This window comes from Chlamydotis macqueenii, chromosome 22, assembly GCF_036417535.1.
Source record: "Chlamydotis macqueenii isolate bChlMac1 chromosome 22, bChlMac1.mat, whole genome shotgun sequence".
Taxonomy (NCBI): domain Eukaryota; kingdom Metazoa; phylum Chordata; class Aves; order Otidiformes; family Otididae; genus Chlamydotis; species Chlamydotis macqueenii.
In genome coordinates this window covers 2,061,369-2,088,060 of record NC_141577.1, presented here as the reverse complement: position 1 = coordinate 2,088,060, position 26,692 = coordinate 2,061,369, and the positions used below count along the sequence as shown (strand labels likewise).

Below are 26,692 nucleotides of genomic sequence, written 5' to 3'. Positions count from 1 at the left end.
TGTCTTCTCTTCAATACATTGTGACTGTTCTGGAAAACTGTCTTCTAAACCATTTCTCTTGGGGTTGCTCGGCTCTTACTAAAGGCTTGCACGTGTTTCTGGGTGTGGAGTTAATGATGCACTTTGGGGACAGCAACTCTTCGGTGAAGCTGAACGCGCAGATGAAAGCCTGACCTCCTGTTCTAGGAGCTCGTGCAGGCTTTGAGTTTTCCTTGGGAAAGGAGAGGGGAAGCACAGAAAATCCTGCTTTCCCTGGACTAATGAGCCAGTTCTCCTGGCATTTTTGTCTTGACTTTTTTTCTAAACATTTGGCAGCGTGAATCTGTGTTAATTGAGACATCAGGGTGAAGTCCTTGATTTCTTAAGTGTCTGAGTGAAAATAAAATGTTAATTCTAAATGGACAAGCTGTGCTGTACTTGCTTCACAGCCTAATAAATCAAAGGCTGAGGAAGCTGTGGCTTTCCCACATCCTTCGACGAGTCTTTTGCAGTCACCACGCAACCAAATACTTTCTTAAAGTTGGGCTCCTGCCTCCCTTTGTAGCCTGCTGCTGCGATCCTCGGGGCGGTTCATCTGCACAGGAGCGCTGGGCCGGAGGCAGGCGTAGGGCTGGCGTGTCGGGATGCGGCATCCTGGAGGGCGAGCGGTGTCCCTGAAGGCACAGACCCTCGCGGGGTCAGAAACTGTCAAGAATGAGGAAAATGCAACAAAAGCAGTGGGGCTTGTTGCTCAGCCATCAGCCGCCACCCCTTTTTTTTCCAGCAGTCGAGAGAGTGATGAGCGCTGAACGTCGTGGTTTTTCAAAGCCAGAGCAGAGGCTGAGATCAAGCACACGGCTGAGACATCTGACAGCGGCTGGGAGGCGGTGGACGGGCTGAAGCCACGTCAGCTGGGCAGATGAAAGGCAGTGAGGCTGCTCAGAGTAATGAGAGGCGTCAAGTGGTCAGAGGGAAGCCGTTGGGTGCTGCTTTTGTATGAAAGGATCTAAAAGTAAATATTAGCAATTCAGAGAAATAAAGGCTTGTGGAGTGCAAAAATATTTTGGAAAAGTAATAATGTGTTTCCATTTGGAAATGGCCTGTGTGTTGCCGTGGACTGTGGGCCGTGGGATGCACAGCTCATCTTCAGTGCTGGGGTTGGCTGATGCCCAGAAGCAATTTGCCACCTCTGCGGGCTGCGGTGACCACTCCGTACAGGAATATTCCATTGCCTCCCAGTCATGGTAAAGGCTCATTTCTGCAGCTGGGGCTGATGTCTCCCAAAACCAAGGATAAATGAGGAGGGAATGTGTTCATCCAAGCTGACCGGAGAGCCAGGGGCTTGGCTTTCCAGTGCTGTGACTGAAACAAGCGTCTCGGTCCTGATATCTCACTCATAATAATTAAGATCTCTTTTGCATGTTTAGCTTGGTGTCTCAGCAGGACCTACTGTCAGATCACACACAGGAAATATTGGGATTAAAATATTTGTTGAATTCTTTTGTTTTAGAACCCCAATCTTCTCCATCACGTTTTGAGTATCTGAGCTTTCATTTGCGTGCTGCAATAACTGTGCTTGTAGGCACACGTGTGCCTCTTCCCAGGATCAGATAAACTGGAACATCTTATTTGGCTGGGGAGCTGGGTTACCCAGGGAAGTGCCTTGTCCAGGGTCTGTGCAGCAAGGCACCGCTAACGCGGAGGAGAGCCCAGGACTTTGTGATGTAAAGTTTGATGATACACCAGTGTGTGATTGTCTGTGAGGAGCACTGTGGGCTGACCAGTCTGTGGCTCCGGAAATACGGAACTGGTGTTCCAGGAAAAACCAGTGGCCTCTCTTCTGCAGTTCACAGCTGCTGTTCCTGGAGGAAAAACTTCACGTCCTTTTGGCCCCGTTTAACAGGATCGCTAGCTGGCGGTACAGCTGTTGTGTAAAGGAAACCGTGGAGCTAATCCTGTTTTTCACTGCAAACAAAGAAACAAAAGCAAGATCTGGGGGCTTTACTGTTTTCTGTTTTTTCCCTCCACCCCTTCCCCAAATACTAAAAGCCCATGATTTAATGCTTAAACACATTATAATTGTTCACAGACCCGCTGCTCTCTGAAAAGCCCTCGTCTTTAATGAGCAATTTCCAAATGACAGAAGAGCAGGATTAATCAAAGCCTCTAATTATATTCATGCAGGAAAAAAAGAAGGAAAAAAAAAAAAAAGAAAAAAGCCCTCAGAAGAAGGAAAGAAATTTCCAAGTCCTGACAGCTCTGTAGTATTTGCTGGAATTTTCGTATGTAAATAGAGTTTTTAACTCTGCGGGGCAGAGTGAACAGAGAGAAAAATGTCTTCATTTTGTCTAACTGCTTGTAATCATTTTGCCATAATTGCAGCCGTGCTGCACATCTGGAGAGTCACCCAGCTAGCGCGTGGCACCGTGTATTTCCGTGCTGGGAACCGACAGCTCTTGGATACAGGGATGATAGGTGCCAGGGAGGCAATGTGAGCAGATGTGGCACATCTGAAATATGTTGCGTGTTCAGTCTGTGTTTGTGTGCCCTGGTTTGCAAAGTTCCTTGCAGCCTGTCCCCTGTGTGAGGAGGGAGAGCGAGCACAGACAGCTAAGTCCAAGCTTTGCCTCGGTGATCGGCTTTTGGGTACCAGTAAACGCGTGTGTGCACTCCAGCCTGCCTTCTTCCAGTGTGCTTGGGCTGGAGCTGAGCGTCACAGAAGGGTCTGGAGCAGAATCTGACCCGTACAATTCCCAGCATGAGGGAGCGATTGAAATCTGAACTCTGCAAGTGGTACTAGTCTTTGATACGCTTAAGTGAGATTCTCAGAGGAGAAAAGCTAAAAAGCATGCCATTGAGCAGAATTCTAGAGCAGCTGTATCAGACCAGTAAAGATCTTGGCAATTCTCTCTTGCAGAAAATCCTCGGGAGTCGTGCTTCGACCCTGGCTCGATTAAAAACGGTACCCGAGTGGGCACGGATCTGAAGCTGGGCTCTACCATTACCTACTACTGTGATGGCGGGTATGACATCGAAGGGGTCTCCACGCTGACGTGCGTAATGGGAGGGGATGGAAAACCCACGTGGAACAAGCCTCGACCTACTTGTACAGGTAAGGCCCGAGGGGAAGTGGTGAGCGGAGAACGATCTGCCTGTCGCGGTTTGTCCTAATGAAAAGCTTGGTGTTGCTTTTGCACAGAGCTGCTTGCAAGGGGACAGAAAGTTTTTCTCAGCATTTCATAACTTTCCAGTTTTTTTAACACCTGGAGGTCAGGAAGAGCTGACTTATATGAAGTTTCTCGAACCCTCTTTTGAGAGAGACAGAGAACTGGACACAACAGATGATCTGCACGACAAATCCCGTGTCCCTGTGCAGGGCAGGATTCAGGAAGCCGCTTCAACGTTTGCTCAGCCCGGTCCCTGCTAATCAAAGCGCTTAAGCGTGTGCTTTCCTGGGCAAGGACCCGGTTTGTTTAGAAAACAGAAGGTGGTATTAGAGGTTCTGTGAGGGGTTGTGGTTTTTTTTTTTGTTTGGTTTGTTTCCTGGCTTAATGAGAAAATGGTTTAAATGATAGGCTTGCAGTCAGACCACCTTACTCTGAGAAGTGAGTCGAGAGCTAGCTGTCAGTCTGCGGTGGCTGGAGGAATGAAATCCCTGACTCGCAAAGGCGCTGGTGGGAGGACACCGTTCCCAGCGGAGCCAGGCTCCCGTGCTGAGAAAGGGCAAAAAGAGTGGGAGTCATCCCAACGGGTCCTGTGCTTCAGGGTCAGGAGGGGAGCAGCGCGAATGACGCGTTGGGCTGCAACACCATACCTGGCATCCCTCAGCCTTGCTGTGGCCTTGATAATTAAACGTGAGCAGGCATGAACCCAGGTTAGGATAAGCCTTATTTTTCTTAATAAGAACTTGCAGCGAGAGCTGAGATGCCTGAAGTGTGGAATCGATCGTGGCTGGTGGCAGTTGACCCAGCCCAGTGTTGCCGCGCGTGGGTGGATCTTGGAGCAGCGGGATAAAGACGGAGGTTTCACGGCAGGGTTTTCGGGAAGGGTGTGCTCCCTGATCTCTCCTTGCCATTCTCTTGCAGCACCCTGTGGCGGTCAGTACACGGGCTCGGATGGCGTCGTCCTCTCTCCGAATTATCCCCAGAACTACACCAGCGGACAAGTCTGCCTGTATTTCATCGTTGTGCCAAAGGACTACGGTATCATTTTGGATGTTTTTTGAAAATCTGTTCTGCTGTCTGTGCAGCTCTCTTGTTTGGGGTTTTTTTTTTTTTTGTTTGAATGAGGCAGCAGAGTCAGTGCACGTATAAACGGAGATAAGGGAGGCTGGAAAATAGTAAGTGGCACTGTTGGATGCTGTTTATGCTTTGTTGTAGTCAGTAAGGATGATGGGAATTTTCTGAATTCCGAAATCTATCAAAAATTATTCCCATCCAGTTCCTGCACTACATCAAGTCATGCAGAGCTGAAAAATCAGCACAAAATAGTTCATGGTGATTCATGCTAGCAGCAGACTCGGAGGAGCTCCGAGAGCACAACGTGTATTTACTATAGGCCCGTGCTGACTGCGGTGCTAAATGATCTGTCTGCGCAGAGCGGCAGGCAAATGCGTGGTTTTGTGGATGTGCAGGCATGGTACTTATGACTAATTTTTATTTTTAAATCACGTGTAAATTGGATTTTAAAACTAGATCCAATCGAAAGCCAGATCCCTTTAAACAGAGCAGCATTCTCGTTATCGATTCCAGAGCTGATTAATTTTGGTCAGAGCTCGAATGCAAGAATGCTCAATGTTCTAGAAAGCTTTGAGGCAGCTAGCTGGGTGTTAGTTGGTTAATGTATTCTCTTGTTTGAAGGGAATTTGAAATTCTTAAAGAGCACTTGCAGTGCCAGCTCTGGCAGGTGAAGGTCTCTCAATTCTGGTTTTTGGTAAAAAAATGCAGGAGGCAAGCAGGAAAACCATTAGTGGTGAACATTATGCATTTCCCATCTCCTTCACTTCTCGGATTTTGTGTGCAGCAGGCATCAGGGTATGCTATTGAGACTTTTTCAGTGTTGCCTGCATCAAAGCTGTGCTGGAAACAAATGTCGGAGCTTGGTGGATGATGAATTTCACAGTAAGAGGCCACTCAGCTTGTGAATCTGCAACTGGGCACTTACAACTTGGAAATGCGAAGCTAGGAGAGGAGACAAAGGGGAGGAAAAAACCTTAAAGGCAGATTTGGGAGGAAAAACCCTGTTATATTCTGAAAAATAAAGATAAATAGGTGAAGTTTCTTTGTTCTAGCTAAAAAAAATGCTCTGATCCCCTCATTATTTTCTCCCTTTTAGAAGCTCTGCCCGCTCCTTGGTGCGTTTACATGTATGCAGGAGGACACAGCACCGCACGGCTCCCTCGTTAGCAGTCTCTGTAGACAGGCTTAGGACTGTCCTCTCTCCCTAGCAGCCATCCTCCCTGACCAGAGAGCTTCAGTCTAGAAATTAGGTTCTTAAGGTCAGGGATTGTTATTTTGTTCAGGTTTTGTATGATGCCGAACCCAATGGGAGCCCGTTTCGTGACAGGGGTTCGGTACAAATAATAAATAGTAATTATCGGCTGGTGAAATTATATACCTTGTGGTATGTAGGCAGGCAAATGGGATGATTCATGAAAGAATCCCTCTTGGCCTATGAATCAGTGCTAAAGCGTACTGGCAAGTGAGCACGGGGGTGGCTGGTTGCTGCTTCTGTTATGCCTACTTTGTGGATAAATAAAGGGCTCCCGTCTTCCAGGGCTGTCAGTCAGGCCCTTTTTATCTTTGCCAAGCTCTTGAGATAAAAGAAGCTGAAATGCCTCGACTCCAGGCCCTGGCTACATGGGGACAGCGGTGTGGCCCGGCCCGCTGCCCGCCCCGACCAGCGCTCCCTCTCTCCGCAGTGGTCTTCGGGCAGTTTGCCTTCTTCCAGACCGCGCTCAACGACATCATCGAAGTCCACGATGGCCCCAACCAGCACTCCCGGCTCCTCAGCTCCCTCTCGGGCTCTCATACAGGTAGGGAGCATATCCCTGTTGCTGCTGGAAAAAGCAAGCCAAAAGTACAGCCTGCCATTTGACACCTTGCTCTGTGCAACCCGTTTGCGTAGCTAATGCTGTAATCCCAATCACTCCTGGTTTATCTCTTTCTCCTCATCTAGGTGAATCATTGCCATTAGCTACCACCAACCAGATTCTCCTCAAATTTAGTTCCAAGGGTCAATCTACAGCCAAGGGCTTTCATTTTGTCTACCAAGGTGAGTACAGTTGTGTTCTGGAGATGTCCTCACCTTGGTCCCAAGATAATGGTCAAAAATACAGTAGTGTTTTGAAGTGTCCTGAACGGCTGTTGGTGTCTGTGGGTCCTTGCACACTTTCTATCTGAAGACGAAACATCACAGGAGATAAAGTTTAATTTGGTAAGAGTGAACTTGCCGGGCTGTCTGGCTCCTCTGGGTACTTTTCAGTCCGACCTTCTGTGTTCACTCAGCCCCAGCCCTTGTGCATCCCAGGATCAGTATCAGCAGTATCCTTGAGTCACGCTCTGCGTACACAGTGAGTTCCTGGGATTTATCCCCGGGCATTTTTCCCCACTGGCGTTTTAGCACATTTCTCGGTGTAAGCAGCTGAACGCTTGTCTAGCAGCTCTGGAAAATCCCTCCTCTCCGCGTGTCACAGGCTTAGGTCTCCTGCTGTCAAACTTTTGCCCCTTGCTCCTTTCAGTAACAGCTTGCATTGCGCTGGTGAGTCCCACTTAGAGCTTTTCAAGTAGTAAATAGAAAGTGATGCACAGAGTAGCGGGAGAACAGAAGGGCTTCCTCGCCCACGCGCTTTGTGTAGCTATCCGTGGGTCAGCCAAGCTTCTACATGCACGGTGCTGTAGAGCGGGGACAAGACAGCAGGGACAAGCTGGGCCTTCTCCGGGGGTGGAGCGAAGCATGGTTTGGATGTTAGGGTATCCAGAGATCCGTCCTCTTGAATTTCTGCCTAATTATTGTAAAACAACGAGCGTTCTGATAGTCATCTTCAAAGATTTCAGCAAAGCAAAGGGTTTGATGAAATCAGTAAATACTGCCTCCTCCCTCCTGCACGCTAATTAGGAGCTGCACGCTCTTCAGTGATTATTGCGTGGAGAGAGCCGTTCCTGGTTGTGATCTGCCTGGCCAGGCTCTGATGGCATTTGCTCTCATTTTTACACAAACGAGGAGTTTTCCCTCCCGTAGCCTTCCCCATCCAGTGACGCATGCGTGTGGCAAACTCCCCTGAGGTGCAGGAGCCCGCAGCGGCGAGTGGAAAGCAGCCCGAGCTGGGCAGCAGCGCGGCAGGGTTAGGCACACGGGCGTGATTCTTTCCGTGGTTTGGGGAGAGGCCGAGCGCACGCTCATCTGTCACAAATGGCTGAGCTGGGGTTGTGTGAGCAGCGGTGCGGATCCATGGGTGTTTTGACTCTCTTGGATTTGCCCAAAGTAGTGCCCCGTCATAACTGGCTCCTTCACGCCTCTGCATTCCCCTCCCCAGACCCCTGAGACACGTCGGCTTCTTGCTGATCATCTTGCAGGATGCCAGAGTGGGCGTGACGTTCATCTCTCTGAATCAGATTAAAATCAAACGATATAACTGATATGCTCATCATCTCCACGTTTTTCCCCTCCCAGCAACTCAGGCATTAAGCACTAATAAATTGTAAAACAACTCAGAGGAAAACAAATTGATTTCTTCCTCAGCCGTAGACGTTTCTCGTATTTCCCCTCACTTATCTGTCAGACTCTCTGTTTCGTTCTCTGGCTGTTGTTCCCAGTATCAAACAGGAATACAGGCAATTTCAGTCATTGGCCATGCAGCATCACAATTTAAATTCCCCTTCTCTTTCTTTCTCTTCCCATCATGAAGAAGATTAAAATTGCTGTCCTTTGCAGTAATGAGGCCAGGCGAGCTGAGAAACCTAAAGGATTTTCTACTGAGGCTCTAGCGTTATATGGGAAACCAATTTTTCAGAAAGTCATTGCTGAATTCCTTGATTTTCCAGTTTGGAAATGAGCTTTCTGATGTGATGATGAGTTTTCTGAAGGCAAACAATCTCATCTCGGAAAGCATGTGTGGTTCTGTGGTGTCCTGGGTGCTTTTATTTCAAGTATCCCTTGAATTGACGGAAGTTTGAGTGAAATGTGATTTCTTTTTCTTCTCAGTGGTCGTGGTTGCATTCAGCCACTCTTTGGGGTTTACGTATAATCAAATTCCTGTGTTGTTTTTAACAGATCTTTAACATGGCACTTAATATTTACTCTAACTGGTTTTTTTCTTTGTTTTCTTTTTGTTTTGCAATTGCGCGCTCACCTGCTGGTTTCTCCTGCCTGCGATGCAAGCGGTTCCTCGGACCAGTGCCACCCAGTGCAGCTCGGTGCCGGAGCCTCGCTACGGCCGGCGGCTGGGCAGCGATTTCGCGGTGGGGGCGGTGGTGCGGTTCGAGTGCAGCGCTGGTTACGCGCTCCAGGGCTCCCGCAGCATCGAGTGCCTCACCATGCCCGGGGCCCTGGCTCAGTGGAACGTTTCGGTGCCCACCTGCGTGGGTAGGTATCCTTGGGTTTGGAGGAAGGAAAGACAAGTCAGTTCAGCAGCTTGTGCTAGAAAAATAAATTCCATTCTTCAGGATGATTTAAAAAAACCCAACAATCAACAACAAAAAAACCTAAAACACCAATGAAACAAAGTAAACCATTTCATACCTCTTTCGTGCAAAAGCCAGGTCTGCGTGTGAACAAGCACAGTGAACCCCAAATGTCAGGGAGGGGACCTCTTGATCCAGTTGTGGGATCTGGGACAGTGTCTAGAATAAATCAGATCTGTCTGACAGCTGCTTTCGCCATCTCTGGAGGAGAGCTGTTCGTGAAGAACCGGTCTCATGGGCTGATGTGCCCAGTGTTCACCACACCTGGGGGCTGTGCACTGCTTGTGTTACAAGTTGTACGAGAGAGTTACTGAAAGGAGGATTATTCATACAAAATTTATCTTTAAATTATGAGCCAGTTCTGTTTGCTTTTTTGTCCATGGACAGATGTTTTAAAGAGGATGTTTTAGCATAAAGCCATGTCCTTCGTGCTCAAGCATCACTGTGCTTGTTTCAGTGCCATGCGGTGGAAATTTGACGGAGCGCAAAGGGACCATCCTGTCCCCTGGCTTCCCTGAGCCGTACCTGAACAGCCTCAACTGCGTGTGGAAGATCACGGTCCCCGAAGGAGCGGGGATACAGGTACGGTGCTAGCGGCTGTCGCTGCAGCCTGAGCACGGTGTCTGGTTCAGTCAGAGGCCACGTGCTGTGAGGTTGCTGCTCCTCTTAGGAAAGAGATCGGTTGGGTGTGTAATTCTCTGGAATCAGACATTTGTTTATGCTGTGATGGCCCAAAGCGGGTAATATTTCAATGGACTTCTGCCTCCTGGAGGCACTCTTCGTGGGGGATCAGCTGGAGCCGTGAGGCTGTTCTGGTGTAACAAAATAATTGTGGTATTTTGGGCGTATATCTTTATACTGCTTAGTTATGCTACGTTGAAAGCAACGTAAGCTGCACCAAGAAAGAGTTCCTTGCCCGGAGTGCCGTTGTGGATTTGTTTTGCTGACAGAGTTGCGGCAGTGTGATTATACAATTACGGCTGTGCTGTTCGTTGTCTCCAGGTAAATGAGCTTTCTCGGCAGCTCTTTTTGTGGTCCTTATCGTTCCTCTGCAGAAGTAGTCCTGCAAGCTGGAGGATGGTTAGAATTAAGCCCAACATCAGAGACCAGACCTTAGATAAAGCTCCCATTCAGCGCGTGTGCGCCTTGTCCTCGCAGAAGGCGTCTCGCCGTACGTTTCTCTGACATGGGTTGGCGCACAGATGGATTCTTTAGCAGGTTCATTCATTCCACAGACCTCATTATGAGAGGGTTTTTCTTCTTTACACCACTTTGTCTGCGAGGGTTTTGTTCATTAAGTGCTTTTATTTCTCCATCATGTGTTTGGTTAATAGACTCGTGGGTGGGTCCCTCCCCCTCTGCAGCACTCCAGCTGCTGGCACACAGCAGTTGTGTTTCTCTCGGCGGTTTCATTGAAACATCAGCTCTGCCTTGCTGGATTACGGTGCTGCTCTCCCGGAGGGGGTTCTTACCTGGTGTCACCATCGTAACTCAATCTGAAATGTGAGCCTGGGTCTGGGATGGCAGAGCGGGCGGGAGCAGCACCGGGGGGCTTCCCAGCAGAGCAGCACAAGCCTGGAGCGGTTTTTGAGCCCTCTGCCTGGCTTTCATGTGTCCAGTGCTGCACTTTCTGTTCTCCTCTTTGTTTCTGAAGCCGTTTAAAACAGTGTTTTCGAAAGCCTCAGAGCCCGCCATCAATTCCTCCCGGTTCATCTGAAATTTTAGCCGTTCTTGAAACCCGCAAATGGTGGGAAGGTCCGTTTCGCTCAGCCCAACATCGGAGCGGTCGAGGCAGTTTCCAAGTTGGTCAGGACTCCTGGGATTGGGAGGTGATAATTCACTGAATTTTTAAAGCGAGGCAAACAGATGCCTGTGCTCTGCACGGCCGTGTTCGGAGCGCGAACCCTCACTGCCACTCCTCAGCCCGCGGAGCTGTTTCTGCACATTTGCTGAGCTGAGAGGGAAGCGTGCGTTGCAGCCGGCTGTTAAAAGCGTGTTCTGATTCATGCTCACAACTCTTTGGTTGTGCAAAGGCAGCTCTTACGTAGCACTGGCAAACGTAATGCCAAAGGCATGGGTTTTTTCTTTTTTTTTTTTTTTTTTTTTCTTTTTTTTCCTCCTTTTTTCCCCCGCTTCTTGCTGCATGTGATCTCTCGCAAGGGAAATCATAGTCATAGAATGGTTAGAGTTGGAAGGGACCTTCAAAGCCCATCCAGTCCAACCCCCCTGCAAGGAGTAGGGACACCTCCAACCAGATCAGGTTGCTCAGAGCCCCGTCCAACCTGGCCCTGAATGTTTCCAGGGATGGGGCTTCCACCACCTATGAGCAACCTGGACCAGTGTTCTACAACTCGCATTGTAAAAAATTTTTTCCTAATGTCCAAATAGATAAATAAATATTTTGGGGTCTAACACAAAATGCAGACAGACACAAAAGCATATCCCGTGGCTGAGCGCTAACGCTGCCGAAGCGCAGAGTTCAGTTCCTAGGCGTAGAGTGGGAAGGTTTTGGAGAAGGGGCAGGACCGTTGTCCTTCAGTGTGACCACTTCATCTGGTGCTTGGTGAGAGTCCGTCTGGACCCGCGCCGGTGCTGGGGTCTCTGCTTCCAGCTGTGCCGAGGGGCCTCGCCGCGCCGGCAGCTCTGCCTGTCGATGCGGGCCGGCAGTGGGATGGTGTCTTCCCTCAACGTCAAACCAGATCGCATCAGCTTGTGGCACTGGGACTTCCAGTCTGTTGTGGAAAAAGAAGGGGTGGTGAAAGGTGTTGGCCCCCAGGAGGTCAGAGAAGCCGCAGCAAAGCCCTGTGCGGAGCTGTCGGTTGGGGTCAGCCCAGAGGCAGGGTGATGGCCGCGGAGCTGGACCTGCCGCGCAGCAGCTGCGTAACCCATCCCGTTTGGATCAGCTCCGCTTCCCTGGACACAGCTTTTCTGTGCGAGATGTTCTCCATTATTAGATACTAATTTAAGCATCAGTTTACCCTCATTTTGTACAACAATTAAAGGTTAAACAACTGTAAATCAGAGGAGGAGGTGAAATTAAAGCTTTCTTAGCAGCGGTGAGTCACTGGCAGGTTTTTTATGTAATCAGTGTATGAGCTAGCACTTCTGCCATGAATTATTCATTCCTGTAGCAAACCTTCCTGAGTGAACTAATTTATATACGTGGCAGCAAATAGATGCAGATCCCTTGTGAATGCACATGTCAGACTAGAATTAGGACCTTAAAAATGTTTATTCCGTGAAGTTGGGAGGGGGAGGAGAATAAATAATTTAGAAAATGTAAGAGCAAACAAAATGCACGTTCCTAATCCGTGTTCTTTTTCCATAACATAAATCAGCGTGGGGGTGTAATTGGGCGGGCTGAAAGGCGCTGACTTGGGCAGTGTGGTCGGTAGTGGCTCTGCGGGGGTCTCTGCAATTTCTGCTGGATGAACTCCGCTTATTTTTGAAAAGAAAAAACTTTGCAGGAACTTTGTAGCCTGCTTTATTATTCAGACTAATTCAAGGAGGAAAAAGGTTAAAAAATAATGGCAGAAATAATGGAGTTTGATTTTATTTTTTTTGTACTATTTTTTAAAAATATTGCGTGTGTGTGTGTTAATGTTTAAGCAGGGCAAAGGCGAGCCAGGTATTTGGAGTGGATGAATAAATACAGATCAAGAACGCTGCAGGAAAAAAGGGAGGGGATTCACGGAATTTCCCGAGGGAGGGCTGAGTGCGCGCGGTCAGGATTTGCAGTGCGCTGAACCCCCTCCCTCGCAGTGTCCAGCCCAGCGCCACGTCCTGCCCAGCGCCGTGCTGAGGGGAGCGGTTCTGTGGAATTAACAAGGTGATGCAGCTCGGAAGCGTTAGGCGTAGCAGGAAATCTTCGTCCAAAGAGACCTCAGAGAGTTGAGGCTCCGCAATAAGCAGATGCGGGAAGGCTGGATGAAAGGGAAATCTGTGCCTGAATTTCCGAAGTTGCGGTGTTCTCCCCAAACCCGGCAGCAGCGGTGCCGAGCAACTGCGGCTTCTGCCGCCTGCCGAGGGATCAGGCCTTTTGGGAGCAAGTTATACCAGTCATTTATTCTCCTGATTTGTTTTTAAGGGTCCTTTTTATTCAGGTTGTTGGCCTAGGCGTTTAATTGGAGGCACCCAGTGTTTGAAAAATTCATCCAGAGCTGATAAATCAAAGCTGTTTTTTTCCGAGTGCTGCTGGCTTTCTCTCGGGTTTGCTGTCTGACTCTCTCAGGCTGTTCCCCAAACCTGATGTACAGCGTGTATTTTTCTTAATAGGACACTGAATACTTTGAACTCCTGGAGTTTAAGAATAAAGACAGAATCCATTTTAGTGGTAATCAAGGAAAACAAATCTGTGCAATTACGTGTAGACCTTTGGTCGAGTGTAAGAGCTGCTTTTCAGTGTAAATGCAGATTTATCCCATCCCGTGGTGTTCCTCGTTTGAGGATTGCGTTGAAGTTGTAACTAATGGAGTCGAGTGACTTCCCGAAGCTCCAAACCTTACGGAGCGTGGCAGAAGAAGGGTGGGAAAGTTGAAAAAGCAACTTGAGTGATTTGGCTAAAAGCTGAGAAACAAGGCAGTTGCAAGAAACTTCATTGGAATTAAAAAAAGGCTCGTGATTTAATGCGGACTTCTGTGTTTTTATTTTAGCTCTTGGGTTGCTAGTGGTTACTTCCATATGAAAGCGTTGCAAAAGTCTTCAGGGACTTCTCCAAACAGGAAAAAAGGCTCAGATTGTCAGCCGCTCTAAATCAGCTGTGAAATTGCAGGAGCTCTCCCTTTGTAGCAGCAGCAAACAGCACCCCTGGTACGGAAAGCTGGAGCGTGGAGTTTGCTGGAAAATAGCTGTAGGACCCAAACGGTGGCGGTCAGAGGCAGCGGGGCTCCACGATGTGCCGGTGCTTTAGCACAGAGAAATAGCAGTGCTGACTTAAAACCCCGGGGTGTGTTGCTGACTTTATTAGCGACCCTTTCGCTGATATTATTTTGGTTTATTAGTACGATTGCAGGAGCTTTACTGTTACTTTTTTCTCTTCAGATTCAGGTGATCAGCTTTGTTACTGAGCAGAACTGGGATTCCCTGGAAGTGTTCGATGGAGGAGACAACACGGCCACCATGCTGGGAAGTTTCTCTGGTACGTGTGCAGCATCATGTTCAGCAAAGCCCGTCAGGGCGGGCGTAATTCCTGATCACGTCAGCTGGACTTCAGCGTGTACAGAAAATAGAGCACATGCTGAAGTGCTTCAGAAACTCGACATAGATTTAAGCATCTGCTTAAAGGGAATCATGTGCTTTGTCGAATTGGGAATTTGGCTACTGTCATCCTGCAGAAAATATTGATAGAGAGCCTTAAACACAAAACCAGGGAGTTAGGTTTGGGTTTTTTGCAGAAACCCACCGGCGTTTCCACAGCCTGGAAGCGGGGCTTCCCGCGGCGCTGCTGGGCTGCGTGGGGTTGGCTCGGACCGCTGCACCGGGTGGGTTAACCTCACCTGGCTGATCGCACCAGAAGGGGTGACGGGCTGCACAACAGCCTGTCTTCGCTGGGCGGCGGGGACTGTGGCTTTAGGGGAGTAGCAAGCAGCCCCAGAGCGTTGTCAGGCTTTTAAACAGCGGAGCCACTTGCAAAGCGATGGCTCCCATTCTCACTCATTTAGTGAACGAACGTGCTCAAAGTGCTTTGAGGTTGGTAAGGAGAGCGGTCATGCGTAAAGACCAGCAGATCTGCTCCCAGCGCTGCGTTTGGGGTAGGACTGCTTTGACCTGCTGCTGCAGCGGCTTCCAGGGAATGGGGCAGGAGAAGGAATCCGGACCTTGCAGGGACCTGCATTCCACCCTCGCTGTTTCTCGTCACCGATTCCCTTCTCGATACGTTCAGTCTATCTGGTCTGTAAGTGGTAAAACTTCACACGATGAAAATTCGCCGGTAGGCTTTGAAAAGGCCACTGCGGGGGAGAGGCTCTGGGTATTTCTCAATTGGCCTCATTAGAACCTGATCAAAACCAACAGAGCTTGTTAAGTTAAAGGACTTTCTGTTCTCAGCCTCTTCCGCAGCTAGTCTCCGAGGACACGGAGGAGGAAAAAAGAATCCTCTTCAGTATCTTTGTGCACCTCTTGTTTTCCTAGGAACGACAGTGCCTGCGTTGCTGAACAGCACTTCAAACCATCTCTATCTGCATTTCTATTCGGATATCAGCGTCTCTGCTGCCGGCTTTCACCTGGAATACAAAAGTAAGAGCAATTCGGCCTTGATCTCGCAGTTCCTCTGAGTGATGGGGAAACGGTCACGGAGCCGTTGCCTCGCAGAAGCGGAAGCTTCTCGGTGGGGAACGGGCAGCGAGCTTTAAGGCCCGTGTGCGTGTGGTGCCCTGCTCTCCAGGTGCAGAGATGGAGTGAGCAGATCAGTGGAGGAGATGTGGGGTCTCGGGGTGACCCTCACCTTGCTGCTGGTCCGCTTTGTAGCACCTGTTTGGTTTCTGTGTTGTAGCACAGGAGGAGTTGTGGAGGCCGAAGTATTAAAAATTCATGGAGAACGGGCCTGTTCAACACCGTGCTGTAATCTTACTTTGGGAAGTGCCTAAAATTATGTTTCCCTGAGGCTGGGAGGAGCTGCCTGCTCTTTGCAGTCTTTCCTAGGCATTCAGTGTTGGTCACTGCTGGAAACAGCTTGCGGGGCTAGGCAGATCTTCATAGGGTAGTTCTGACTGGAAGGGAGGTCATCTCATCAAACCTGCTGAAAGCAGGGTCAGGTACGAGATAAAACCAGATGACTCACTTTACACATCTTTATGCAGTCTGTGCTTGAAAAACTCCAGGAACAGAGACTGCACAAACACTCTGGGCAGCCATTCGTCACAGGATGAGTGCTGCAGGCCCTGGCCTTCCTGGTGCTCCTCTGCTGAACTTGGTCCACTTTATCAATGTTTTTCTTATGCCACGGGGCACAAAACCGCAAACAGTCTGTGGTTTGATTCCTGCTGCTGGAGCAGGAAGGGTGTGCCACAGCCAGGCTGCAGTGGGTCACTGCGATGGTGGCTGTTGTCTCACCGAGGGCTCGCGTTACTCATGCCCGGTGTGGCAGCGGCACAGACAGCATGCAAGCAAGCGGGTGCAGCATGGCAGCTCTCGGCTCCGTGGGATGTTTAACTAGCGGTCAGGAGAGCAGGCGGGCTTGCGTGTTTGCGGTGCAGTAAACACACGAGTGCGGCGGGGCCGGGAGCCAGCCTGGTCGTTGTGCCGCTCGCGGGGGGACTGGCTAACGCGTGGTGACAGCCTGGCCCTGTTCCCGCGTTGGTAGCGGTGATGGTGAGCTGCTGAGATGTGCTGGGACCGCTGTCTCTGCTCACGCAGTCTTCCCTGGGGCAACGCAGACGTAATTGCTCCTTGCTGGGCACCGTGTCTGACAATTGATTCTGATCACAGATCTTGTGTTTGTCTCTGAAGCCAGCCAATGTCCTGTTTATTTTTTCCGAAGCAGCAAATGGATTTGAAAGTGCTTTTCATTTTGTAAAACGTCCGCGGAAATGGCATGGCTGTTTGACTGTAGAGGCTGCACACTTTGAGAGGGATAACCAGTACGAGGCTTTCCGGCGTTTACAGAGCTGCAGATTGAAACCTTGCACGTTAATGGATCCAGCACGATTATAGCAAAAAAAAAAAAAAAAGAAGATTGGGGAGAGAAAGTGTGCCCCAGATTGCTCTCTGGGAGCTGGAGAAATGGATGTTGTTATCGAAATTCTCTTGCTGCGACTCTATTTCTTCTCCATTTCTGTTCCAATCAATAAGTTCTTTGAGGATCGCATTACCCCACTGCAGCAATCATGTTCAGGTTTTTCATGAGGTTTGGGATTATCAAGCTTGTTTGGTTTCTTTGCTGAGGAAATTAATAGGTGTTGATTTCCAGAGCAGCTGGAAAGAATGTATTTTTTGCTTTGCTTGCACAACAGGAATTTCACAGCTCTGAGCCCCAGGTTTTGTCTTTGTTTAGAGGTGCTGCAAGGAGGTTTGGAGAGAGGAGCTGAAACGTTATGGTTTGTGTTCTCCCCCTTCTCCCCCTCTGGATTCCTCAAGCAAAACTCTTATCTCTGCATGCTCGACAGCCAAAGCAGAGCAAGAATAATTTAGGATGGAGTGAAATTCAGTGAATGGGAAGTTATTGAAAGCTGTTTTCTCTCTTGTCTTTCGGAAGGTCAAGCAATACAGCCCTGCGTGGGGAGGGACTTCATGTTTTCTTGCTGGGAAATTTGATTCAGGTTTCAGGAGGAGAGTCAGCATCTCTTCTCTCGTTTCTTTTTTTCCATCTGCTTTGGCCTCAGCCTGTGGGTTTAAGCAGAGCGTTAGCCCTTGCCGTGATGCAGAAGGTTATCTCTCAGTGGCAGCTGCCAGCGCTGAGAGCGAGGGAGGTGCTGGCAGGCGGCTGGGCTGCCGTGGGTGCGAGGTGGCTGCGGGCACCGGTTGGCATTGCAGAAGGAAGGAGGGGGTGGCATGGGTGTAAAGGGAGCACCTCGCCTGAGACGCGACTTCGAGGATTACGAACGGGGTTTGCAGCAGGGTATTCCCGGTGGTAAATGTAGCTCAGATGGAAATGGGATTGAATGAAATTTTCGTAGGCTGTTCTGCAGGCACCGTCAAGGACCAGCTGCATTTAGTGCTGCTTGTATCTCGTGGTAAATTCAGTCTGAAAACAGAAAGAATCAGGTTGGAGAACTAAAGCTTGCTGCTTCTGCACAGAAAGGGACAAATTACAAAAGGTACTGAGTGCCCTTGATACTGCCAGCGAGGGACAGCTGAGAGTTCCCTCGTGCATCCTCACCAGTCTTCTGTCGGGTGCTGCCTGGCTGGTAAGGGAGAGCACGGCGTAATGCGAATAGGGACCTCGGATGGGAGGGTTCGTGGCAGCTGGTTTGGCTTGTGAACCCGTTGAGGATGAGTTGGTCTTTGTGCGTGGACGTGCTGTTGCAGATGCGGCTCTTCCATCAAGTCGTTAGGGTTCAACTGAAAACATTTGTGGCTGTGAATCACAGAATGATTTGTGATACACACATGAAAAAAGCGTGTTCCAGGTAAAGTGAAGCCACCAGACCTGAGTACCGCTGGATCCTGGATGTACCCTGTAACAGGGGAATACCGGGGTGTCTTTGTGGAGAATCCAGGGGCCACAGGACTTTCCCCGCCAGTGTCTGCGATGGAGGTGGTTGGTAAACAGGGGAATGGATGAAATGAAGGTGTGCGTTTCCATTCTTTCTGCCTTCCCGGCTCCCCAGAGCACTCATCTTGCCCTTGCCTTCGCAGCCGTCGGCCTGTCCAGCTGCCCGGAGCCCCCCGTTCCTGGGAACGGCCTGAAGATCGGCGAGCGCTATTTAGTGAACGATGTCGTCTCTTTCCAGTGTGAACCAGGCTACGCGCTTCAGGTACTGGACGTTTTCCAGCCAAAAGGACGAGAACAAACAGCTGGGATGCAGGAAGACTCTCCAAATCCTGTGTCTTGTCTCCTCTTTTCCAGGGCCACTCTCACATCTCCTGCATGCCAGGCACGGTCCGCCGCTGGAATTACCCGCCTCCGCTCTGCATCGGTAGGACGCTGGTTCTTTCATACCTAGCAGATACGTATAGCACTTTTTAAAAAAAAAAAAAAAAGTAAAGGTTTGAGTTAGAGCAATGCAGGTTTGTTCTGGAAGTGAGTGTGTGAAAAAAATCTTAATTTATTGCAAGAGGAAATTTCAACAAAAAAAGTCCCGTGGCCTGCCCAGGGTGCTTTATTTTGAATGGTTAAAATGTGGCTGTAGCATAAAATGTACAATACTGAAATGTTTCCTCAATGAAAATTCATTCAAAAGGGAAACCTAAAACTTCTTTACACTGAAAGCAGGTTGGTTTTGTGCGTTGAAGGGTTTTTTCGCCATCTTAAGCAAAGATCTGCAGACAGTGGTTCAGTTTTATGAAACGCATCTTGAGATCACCAAAACTGCCTCTTTTACTGGGGCCTGGTTACCCTCCCAGTATCTCCAAACTGTGCTACCTGGTGCCTTGCTGTCCCCACGTTGGCGTCCAGGAAGTCCTAAGTGACCAGCAAGGGCCAGGCCATTGTCAGGACAGCCGTTTGCCCGTGACGCCCTCCGAGGAGAAGGGCTGAGGCTGGGGAGTGTTTCAGGCCTTAGAGAAAGGAGCGGGCAGCTGATTTCCACCGTGCGAGGAGTAAGCCCGGGGAGAAGAGACGCAAAGGTGAAGACAACTTGCTGGAGCGTTTGGATTATTTTCAGTGTTATGCTTTTAGCAGATCTAGATGTTTAATATTCATATTGCACATTTTACAGCTTTGAGAGAGACATTTATGCATTTAATAGCTTTAGTTAACAGTTATTTCAGGCTCCTGCTGTTCTAGCTTACATCATTTTGCTTTAAAGTAATTATAAGAGCTAACAGTTCTTTTATCCGATGATCTGCAGGCCAGGAATAAATACAGAGACACTTGCGGCAGAGTGGCTGAGCTGAAGGACTCGTACCCATGGGAGTTGCTCTGGAGGGAATCAGAAGCCCTTCAGCTCAGCGTTGGAGCTGGGGGGTCCCAGCCTGGAGCAGGCTCCCGGTGTTACCGTCTGGTTGATGAGTAGCTGAGCAGCTACAAGTTTCAAGTTTTCTCTTCTTTTAGTCAGCACTGGTCGCCCACTTCAGCAGGGTTCTGCCTGGCTGGGCTGTGCCCAGTAGGCACTGTCACAGTGTGGACACCAGTGCGGTTTAATTCAGATTGTCTGGTTTTGGACGGTGATGGCCAAGTGCAGAGGTGCAAACACCCATCCACCTGCCTCTTCGTATCCCTCAGCTTGCATCACGCTTGGCTGGAAAAGGTCATCTGGCTTCAGAGAGGCATAAACACATCTCTGCAGCCAAGTGAGTGACCATCATCATTTGGGGGGACGCCACAGCACCCCGAGCTGACAGTCCCGAGGTCGTTGTCCTGTGCTAATTCTGCGCTGATGTGTCTCATCTCTGTCCAGAGCCCCGCTGGCTGCTGGCCACACGCAGCCCGGGCCTCGGTTCTTCTCCTGCTCAGGGAACAGCTTGCTTCCCTGGCCAAGCGTGCTGATTTTCTTTTGGTCTACTTCATCCAGATGCTTGACTTCTAAATAATTTAGAAGTAGTTCTATTAAAGAACCATTAAGAGGGAACAGAAAGAGAAATCTTCCGGGAGAAACCTTGTTAGTAGCAAGTACCCACGTAATGAGATATTGGACGAAGGGAGTCTGTACCTTCGCTGTCGGAACGTGTTAGGGTACACCTGGGCGTGTTCGGCTGGGTGGTGTTACCCTGGCAAGGCAGAGGTCGTCCAGATAAGCGTGAGAAGATGCTGTCTCTGAATTTCATGTGATGCCTTTTGTAAACATATTTTGTGCTGTCATCCGCGGATCGCTTCTTGGTAGGGAATTTACTTCAGTCAGTGTGCAAACACGCTGCTCCGTGTCTGTCAGTCACTGCCCAGAGACTGATGGTATAGCAGTCAAGGTGGGTCGGTTAACCAGAAAAAGCAGTGGTGGTAACGAGTCAAAATAGGATCAGTCTGTTTCGTCACAGTAATTGGGTTTTTTTTAGGTGGTTAAAAATTCCAACAAGTGCTGTGCATACGATGTGCACTGTTACAGCGTCTGTGGACAGAACAGTGTCCATATCTACTGCAGCTCCAATCTCTCTCCCACTGCGATTGCCAAAACGGGATCTCTGGATCCAGGCTTTTGTCTCCAGAGGGCGGGAGAAAGGCACACGCGTTCGTAATGCGGCAGTGCAGCGCCTGGCAAGCTGTGTGCTAGTTCCTCAGCAGGCTTTCCTTTTTCTCTGCTTAGTTCTTAATTTCTTTATTTCCCACGCAGCTGGCTGGCCACGGCCATCATCCAGAGAGACCCGTAATGATCCTGACCGTTAACGCTGTTGCTTTTGCAGCCCAGTGTGGAGGAACAGCAGAAGAGATGGAAGGAGTGCTCCTGAGCCCGGGCTTCCCAGGAAACTATCCCAGCAACCTGGACTGCACGTGGAGGATCCTGCTGCCGGTGGGCTTCGGTGAGAGAGCCGGGTTTGGTTTGATTTCCGTTCAAGATGCATTTATATGGTGCCGTGAAATGATAAATATTTTTTCAAGAGGTGATTACGGCTCCCCTGTGATAGGGATGTGTGGGCACGCCTCTGAACCAGCTGTAACGTCCTCCTTCAGTGTGCTCGCCTGCTTCCCCATCCTGAACCGCTCAGGTTTGCAGTGGCCTTAAAGCATCACCACTTGCATCGTGTAACGGGTGACCAGAGCTTGTGTGGGGTTATATCCTGCCTCAGCTGGAGCTCGTGCAGGCATCAGCGCATTCAAAATCAGGATCTCCCCAGCCCTTGGGGAGGAGTTTGCACACCTCTGGCTCAGCTTATCTCCAGGCCAGCCCCGTCGGGGTGCCTTTTGTTGCCGGGAGGTGGAGGTATTTTGTGCCTGGGAGAAGTGCTGACTCTCTGGAGTTTCTTGAATTAACTCTCCTCCTCCTGGTGTGGCTGCTGAGGGAAGGGAAGGCCCGGGCCCCGTCTGTCTGAGCTGGCTGCGCTCTGTTTGGTGAGAGGGGATCCGTGCAGCTCTGTTTGCCTTCCTAATTTCTCCAGTGTCAGGCAGAGGGAGAGGGGTGCGCAAGAACTCCAGCAGCATGAAACTGTGGGCGTTAATAGCCTGGGCTTGTCTGAAACTGGCAGGACCCATACACCTACAAGCACCCTCTACCTCCAGCATGGTAAATGTCCTCCTGCTGATTGACTGGGCTATACTGGGCATCAGTGGGTGAGCAGTGCTGGTGTGCTAGGGCTTCAGTATAGCTTTAGAGGCAGACTGTTCATTCTTCCTCCCCAGGTGCTCACATCCAGTTCCTAAATTTCTCCACTGAGCCGAACCACGACTTTGTTGAAATCCGCAACGGGCCGTACGACACCAGTAACGTCATCGGGCGGTTCAGCGGCGCTGAAATCCCAGGCTCCCTCCTGTCGACGTCTCATGAAACCACTGTGTACTTCCACAGCGACCACTCGCAGAACAAGCCAGGCTTCAAGCTGGAATACCAAGGTGAGGAGGCCCCTGAATCAGCAGTGGTGGGATGCTCCTGTCCCCGGATGCTAATGGTGAGGGAAGGGGAAAGAGTGGGCATCATGGTTGTTGCTCTTCTGTTGAATTAACTCCATGAGGACTTAATCCAAATGAGTGGAAAGGAGTTACGTGAAGGCCGTGCTTAATCCTAGTAACTGGGATCTGTTCACCTGGACTTACGCCTACGGCAAATAACAAGTGTTCCTGGAGTGCTTTGTGGCAGTGAAACGCCTTTGAATTAATTCCAGCCAGGTTCACTTGGCTCTTGGCTCTGTTGACTGTCATGTGTAAAGAGAAAAGTCCTCTGCAGCCCTGGGTTTGCTCTGGAACTGTGCAGCTGCTTTTCAGTCTCAGACACATCCTTAGCTGCAGCCTGGCCTTGTGCTGGGGCATGCTGGTGGGGGGAACTGGGTAAACAGGTAAATAGCCAGATAATGCAGTAACAGGGCTGGAGTGAAAGTGGAGAAATAAATTATTTAAATCAAAAGATGACCTCAGTACTGTTTTTGGAGATGATGGGGAAATGGAGGCGTCTACCACCTTGCCCAGCTTGAGTGTTCAGACAGGTCCCCAGTTTTGAACATGATGTTCTCTGAGCAATGGCCACCGTGGTCTCTGAAGCCAGCAGAGCGAGGCCCTGGAAGTGCTCCTCTTATTGGGTTTGCTGCTCTTTGAAGGTGCTGGACTGGGGCTGCCAGTGCGAGTCCCCACCCCATTGAAAGAGAACATGAGCTTTTAGCTCTGCTTGATCCACAGCTCCACCTTGATGAGTGTTTTTCCAAAAACCTTTTGGTCTTCTCTGCCCACCTGTCCTTGGCATATGGGAATAGGAAGGGGCAAAGGATGCCAAGGGCGCATTGTGTACTTTGAACGGAATGCAATTAGGATGGGCTGTGCACAGCAGCTGGGAGCCAAGCGGTCCAGCTACTGCCTCGGAGAGAGATGTGAGCGGTGGGAGAGCTGGAGCATGTGTCTCCAGCCGTGTGATACCGCCAAGGACTGATAAAGGGCTGACTCCCCAGAAATAGCAATAAAAGCCGCTACTCATACTTAATTGAAAACATTAATTTTGCCTTGGCTGTCCTGTTCGTGCACCATATAATTCATGCGCTGCTGCACAATGGAGGGAGGAACGTGCTCTGAGGGGCATTCTGGGTAATCTCCTGGAAATTGCTATGCAGATCAGCTCCAGCAAGGCTGACCAATAATTTATAACGCCAGGTGGAACACGTCAACCAATTGGCTTGCGCTCGTCGTCAGGGTTGCCCATGTTTTGTTGAAAAACAAGGCAGGTTTCCCAGTTAGGAGTGAAGTGTGGGGTGGCTGTGTGAACACGGGCTCTGAGACTCCGGCGGAGCGGGGACAGACCCCAGTGCTCGTGTCTGGGGCCGCCACAAAGCGGCAGTGGGATTTTCCCTCAGCCTCCGTGCAGATGTGTGCATGGTTCATTACAGTTTATCTCCTTCAATTAAGTCATCGGATGAGGAGGAAGTAGCACAGAGAATGTACTGTATGAAGTATGAACATTCCTCCTTAATTTTTTTTTTTTTCCCCAGCCTACGAGCTGCAGGAATGCCCTGACCCTGAACCTTTTGCTAACGGTGTTGTGAGAGGAGCCGGTTACAACGTTGGCCAGTCCATCTCTTTTGAGTGTCTGCCTGGCTACCAGCTGATCGGCCACCCGGTCCTGACCTGTCAGCATGGCACCAACAGGAACTGGGACCACCCATTGCCCAGGTGTGAAGGTATGGCTTTGGGGTCACCCTGAGAGCACCCGAACCAGTGTTTCTGGGCAGAGGAGAGGCTACAGCTCTCTGTTCTTGGCCTCCTTTGGAATCATTGTTTTGTAATTGGGCTGAAAGTTTCTCTGAACACAAAAGCATCACTGGAGGCAGGCTGGGAATGTGTGTTTCAAATAAAACCTCAACCCCTGAGGTGCTGAAACGTGTTCTCAGTGGGTTGATGTTCAACATATTTCAGCCTAGTCAAAGTGAACATTTCAAACAGTTCAAAAGCGAGGTGCGTCTTTTGAGATGACATGCTTGATTCTCGTGCTATGGCTGAGGGCTGTTTCTAGCTGTTACTCTCACTGCTGGTGCCAGTGGGTGCTGTGCTTTCAGAAGGAAGCAATCTAGGGTGTCGTCATAATAATAATTCTTCTCTGCTTTATTTCTTCAACGATGTTCAGTGTCCGTTGGTTTAGCCATGGTAAATAAAAGTAGTCCCTGGTAAAAGATCCTTGCAGCTCTGGGGCCCCTTCGTGTGGAAGGTTGTGTCCCTGTCTGATCTTCTTAGTGTGGCAGTGATGGCATCTCCAAAAGGGTCCAGATGGGAGTTCTTCAATAACCCTGCGTGATCTCCTTTCTGAAGACCACATGTGCTAGGAGGACCCTGCAGGCTGAAGGATGAATTTACGTTCTAGGCATCAAAGCTCAAATGTCAAAATTCTCTTTTCAAACCCTGACGCAGCTGTTTCAGCCTTTCATCCTTTGGGCCACTGGACTGACTTTGGTGTGGTTTACTTCAGAAGGTTTTCGTATGAACCCCAAAGAAGTTCAAGACTTCTCACTGAAGATTTCCCACCACATTTCCCAGGAGCACTGACCTTTATCCCACTTGGTCTGCAGGAACTGTCCACTGGGGAAAGAGAGAGAGGTGATATTTTTCCTCTTTTAAGACCCAAGTCCTTGGACCCTGAGAACACAAAGCCGAAAGCAGCAGATCCTCGGCTGCGCTTTCACTGACCTCAGCAGTTCCATGGAGATGTGCGTTCGCTAAGAACCTGTCCTGTGCTCAGCTGGGTGCTGCTGGCAGGGGAGGGGCTGCTGCTAGCAGGATTGTGCCCTTATCCACCTCAGACACCAGCTTTGCCAGCCACAACTGTCCAATTCTTCCTTCTTCATTGTGTTTAAGTAGCTTTCTTGCTCTACAGTACTTCCCATAGCAGAGCGGGGTGGGGGTTACGTACGTTTTGGACAGTTTGCGGCTTTTCCCTGCACATCTGTCAGTGCAGAACTTTCCTTTTCTGGCAGTTTCCTTAAATGCTCCGCTTTTGCATAGCAGCAAGCGGTGAGGACTCGCTGCCTTAGGCTAACCGCCTCACCTTTCCCACACAGGTCGCAGCTGAAAGCCCTTTTAATTAAAAGAGAAGCTGAAATTCTGAAATAAATGCACAGAAGACAAGGTTTCCAGTATCGCTCTGGGGAGTTTTTTCAGTCATCAGCAGACTGCCTGCTGCTTTGCGGGGCGGAAAGGAACTTGGCCCTCAAGGTTCCTTGGATGTTTATTTCAGAAAATGAAGTTACGTAAATACACTCGCTTTTCTCAGCCCGACAGACCACATGAGAAAGCAGAGCAGAACCAGGCAGTGCATACACGGAGCCTGGCTCCAACCTCACCTCTGGCACATCAAGTCAGGGCTGGGCTGGTAGAAGGTTGTGAAGCTACTCCTCTATGAAAAAGAGTGAGTGTTCAGCACTGAGCCTGAATTGATAAGTTGCGTTGGGATAGAGAATGTTTTAGCCAAAGGCTGGGTTAACACATCTACGTGGCTTCTAGAGCAGAGCTGGTTCAGGGCGATGGCACTGTCGGTGTTGTACCCCTGTGCAGGTTGTTGCAGGTTGCCGGTAGCACGCTGCAGATGTTGTCATCGTTTCAACTGAACTTCCATGCCAGGAGGCCCAGGACCTGATGCTTGTACATGGGACTTTCAGACCTAGGGACCTGCTGCAGCCCTCCTGCGTTGCCTTCAGATGGATGTCATCCTTCTCGCTTTTTCACTGCCTGTTCCTAATTGCCTCTCTTCAGTTTGCAAGTTCATTTGGACCTGGAAGATACTTAGTGCAACAGGACTGTCATCTTGATTAATGAATTGGCTGCTGCTGTCACACAAATCATCGTTTCCCCCCTGCTCAGATGTGCTCGGTGAGAAGCCAGCTGCTCGTGGTTCTGGCCCAGGCCGTGCTGTGCGAACAAGCGGATGGATTTGCCCACTGGTGTGATCTCGTCAGGAGCTGTATTGTCCATGCATGGGTGCAGACAGCTGGTGGAGCCCAAAGACACTTACTAGGGCATCAGAGAGAGTTTGTTTGCACACCTGGCTATCACATCTGTACAAAACGCCCTGGCAGTCTCCTTTTGGCTCTGAAGCACTTGATAAATTTATTGTAACGGAATTAAGCTGAAAATGTGAGATGTAGTTGTGATGGATATGAATTTTCTAGGCAAGCTAGGCCAAGGTTTTGGGGCTGGATCCTTCAGAATTGCTCTTTTTATCCAAAAAAAGAAAGGAAAGAAAAATGGGAAATAGAGAATCTAAGAGTTACTGTTTTGGGGGATATTTCTTCACTAGGTTTGTGCTTCTGTTTGATTACCTGCAGTGCCTTGTGGGGGGAACATCACCACCCAAAATGGTACAGTCTACTCTCCTGGCTTCCCCAACCAGTACCCCAATTCCCAGGACTGCACTTGGCTTCTTACCGTGCCGGTGGGATATGGAATCCATCTCAACTTCACTCTTCTGCAGACAGAGCCCTACAACGACTTCATCACTGTTTGGTGGGTACCGCCGCGGTGTGAGGACTGGCTGGGGGTGCTGCTAAGGCTCCATTTCAGAAAGATGCTCTTGCTGATAAGCAGAGCACCCATCACCGTGGTGCATGGGTAGGGCTGTGTCTGAGCGTGGGAGGAAGTATCCTCTGGGGACACTGGGATGAGGATTTGGAATTTTGTTAGCTCTGCTTGCTTGGTAAGGCCTTTAGGTGAAGGACCATGTGCTGTAAGGGGCTAGCAAAATGGACGAGGTGACCATCTCCAATTAATGTTGTGTTCCAGAAAAATGTGGGCAAGGGCTGCAAGGCCAGTGAAGGGAACAATCACTGAATGACTCAGCTGCTCATGCCAAGTGATGGAAACATCATCCTTTGTGTCTCGA

The 26,692-nt window shown here is 49.7% G+C and overlaps 1 protein-coding gene across 1 annotated transcript in view; it reads left to right on the top strand.

Moving 5' to 3' along the window:
• Positions 1 to 26,692, top strand: part of CSMD2 (CUB and Sushi multiple domains 2) — a 288,643-nt gene that overhangs the window by 211,601 nt on the left and 50,350 nt on the right. Inside the window, exons 30-43 of the mRNA XM_086764833.1 lie at positions 2,897 to 3,091; positions 4,065 to 4,181; positions 5,900 to 6,013; positions 6,157 to 6,252; positions 8,359 to 8,562; positions 9,118 to 9,242; positions 13,701 to 13,797; positions 14,790 to 14,894; positions 17,955 to 18,073; positions 18,166 to 18,235; positions 20,595 to 20,711; positions 21,529 to 21,738; positions 23,316 to 23,504; positions 26,139 to 26,316. Of these exons, the coding sequence (XP_086620959.1) occupies positions 2,897 to 3,091; positions 4,065 to 4,181; positions 5,900 to 6,013; positions 6,157 to 6,252; positions 8,359 to 8,562; positions 9,118 to 9,242; positions 13,701 to 13,797; positions 14,790 to 14,894; positions 17,955 to 18,073; positions 18,166 to 18,235; positions 20,595 to 20,711; positions 21,529 to 21,738; positions 23,316 to 23,504; positions 26,139 to 26,316 (1,936 nt within the window). The remainder of the gene's footprint in view (positions 1 to 2,896; positions 3,092 to 4,064; positions 4,182 to 5,899; positions 6,014 to 6,156; positions 6,253 to 8,358; positions 8,563 to 9,117; positions 9,243 to 13,700; positions 13,798 to 14,789; positions 14,895 to 17,954; positions 18,074 to 18,165; positions 18,236 to 20,594; positions 20,712 to 21,528; positions 21,739 to 23,315; positions 23,505 to 26,138; positions 26,317 to 26,692) is intronic.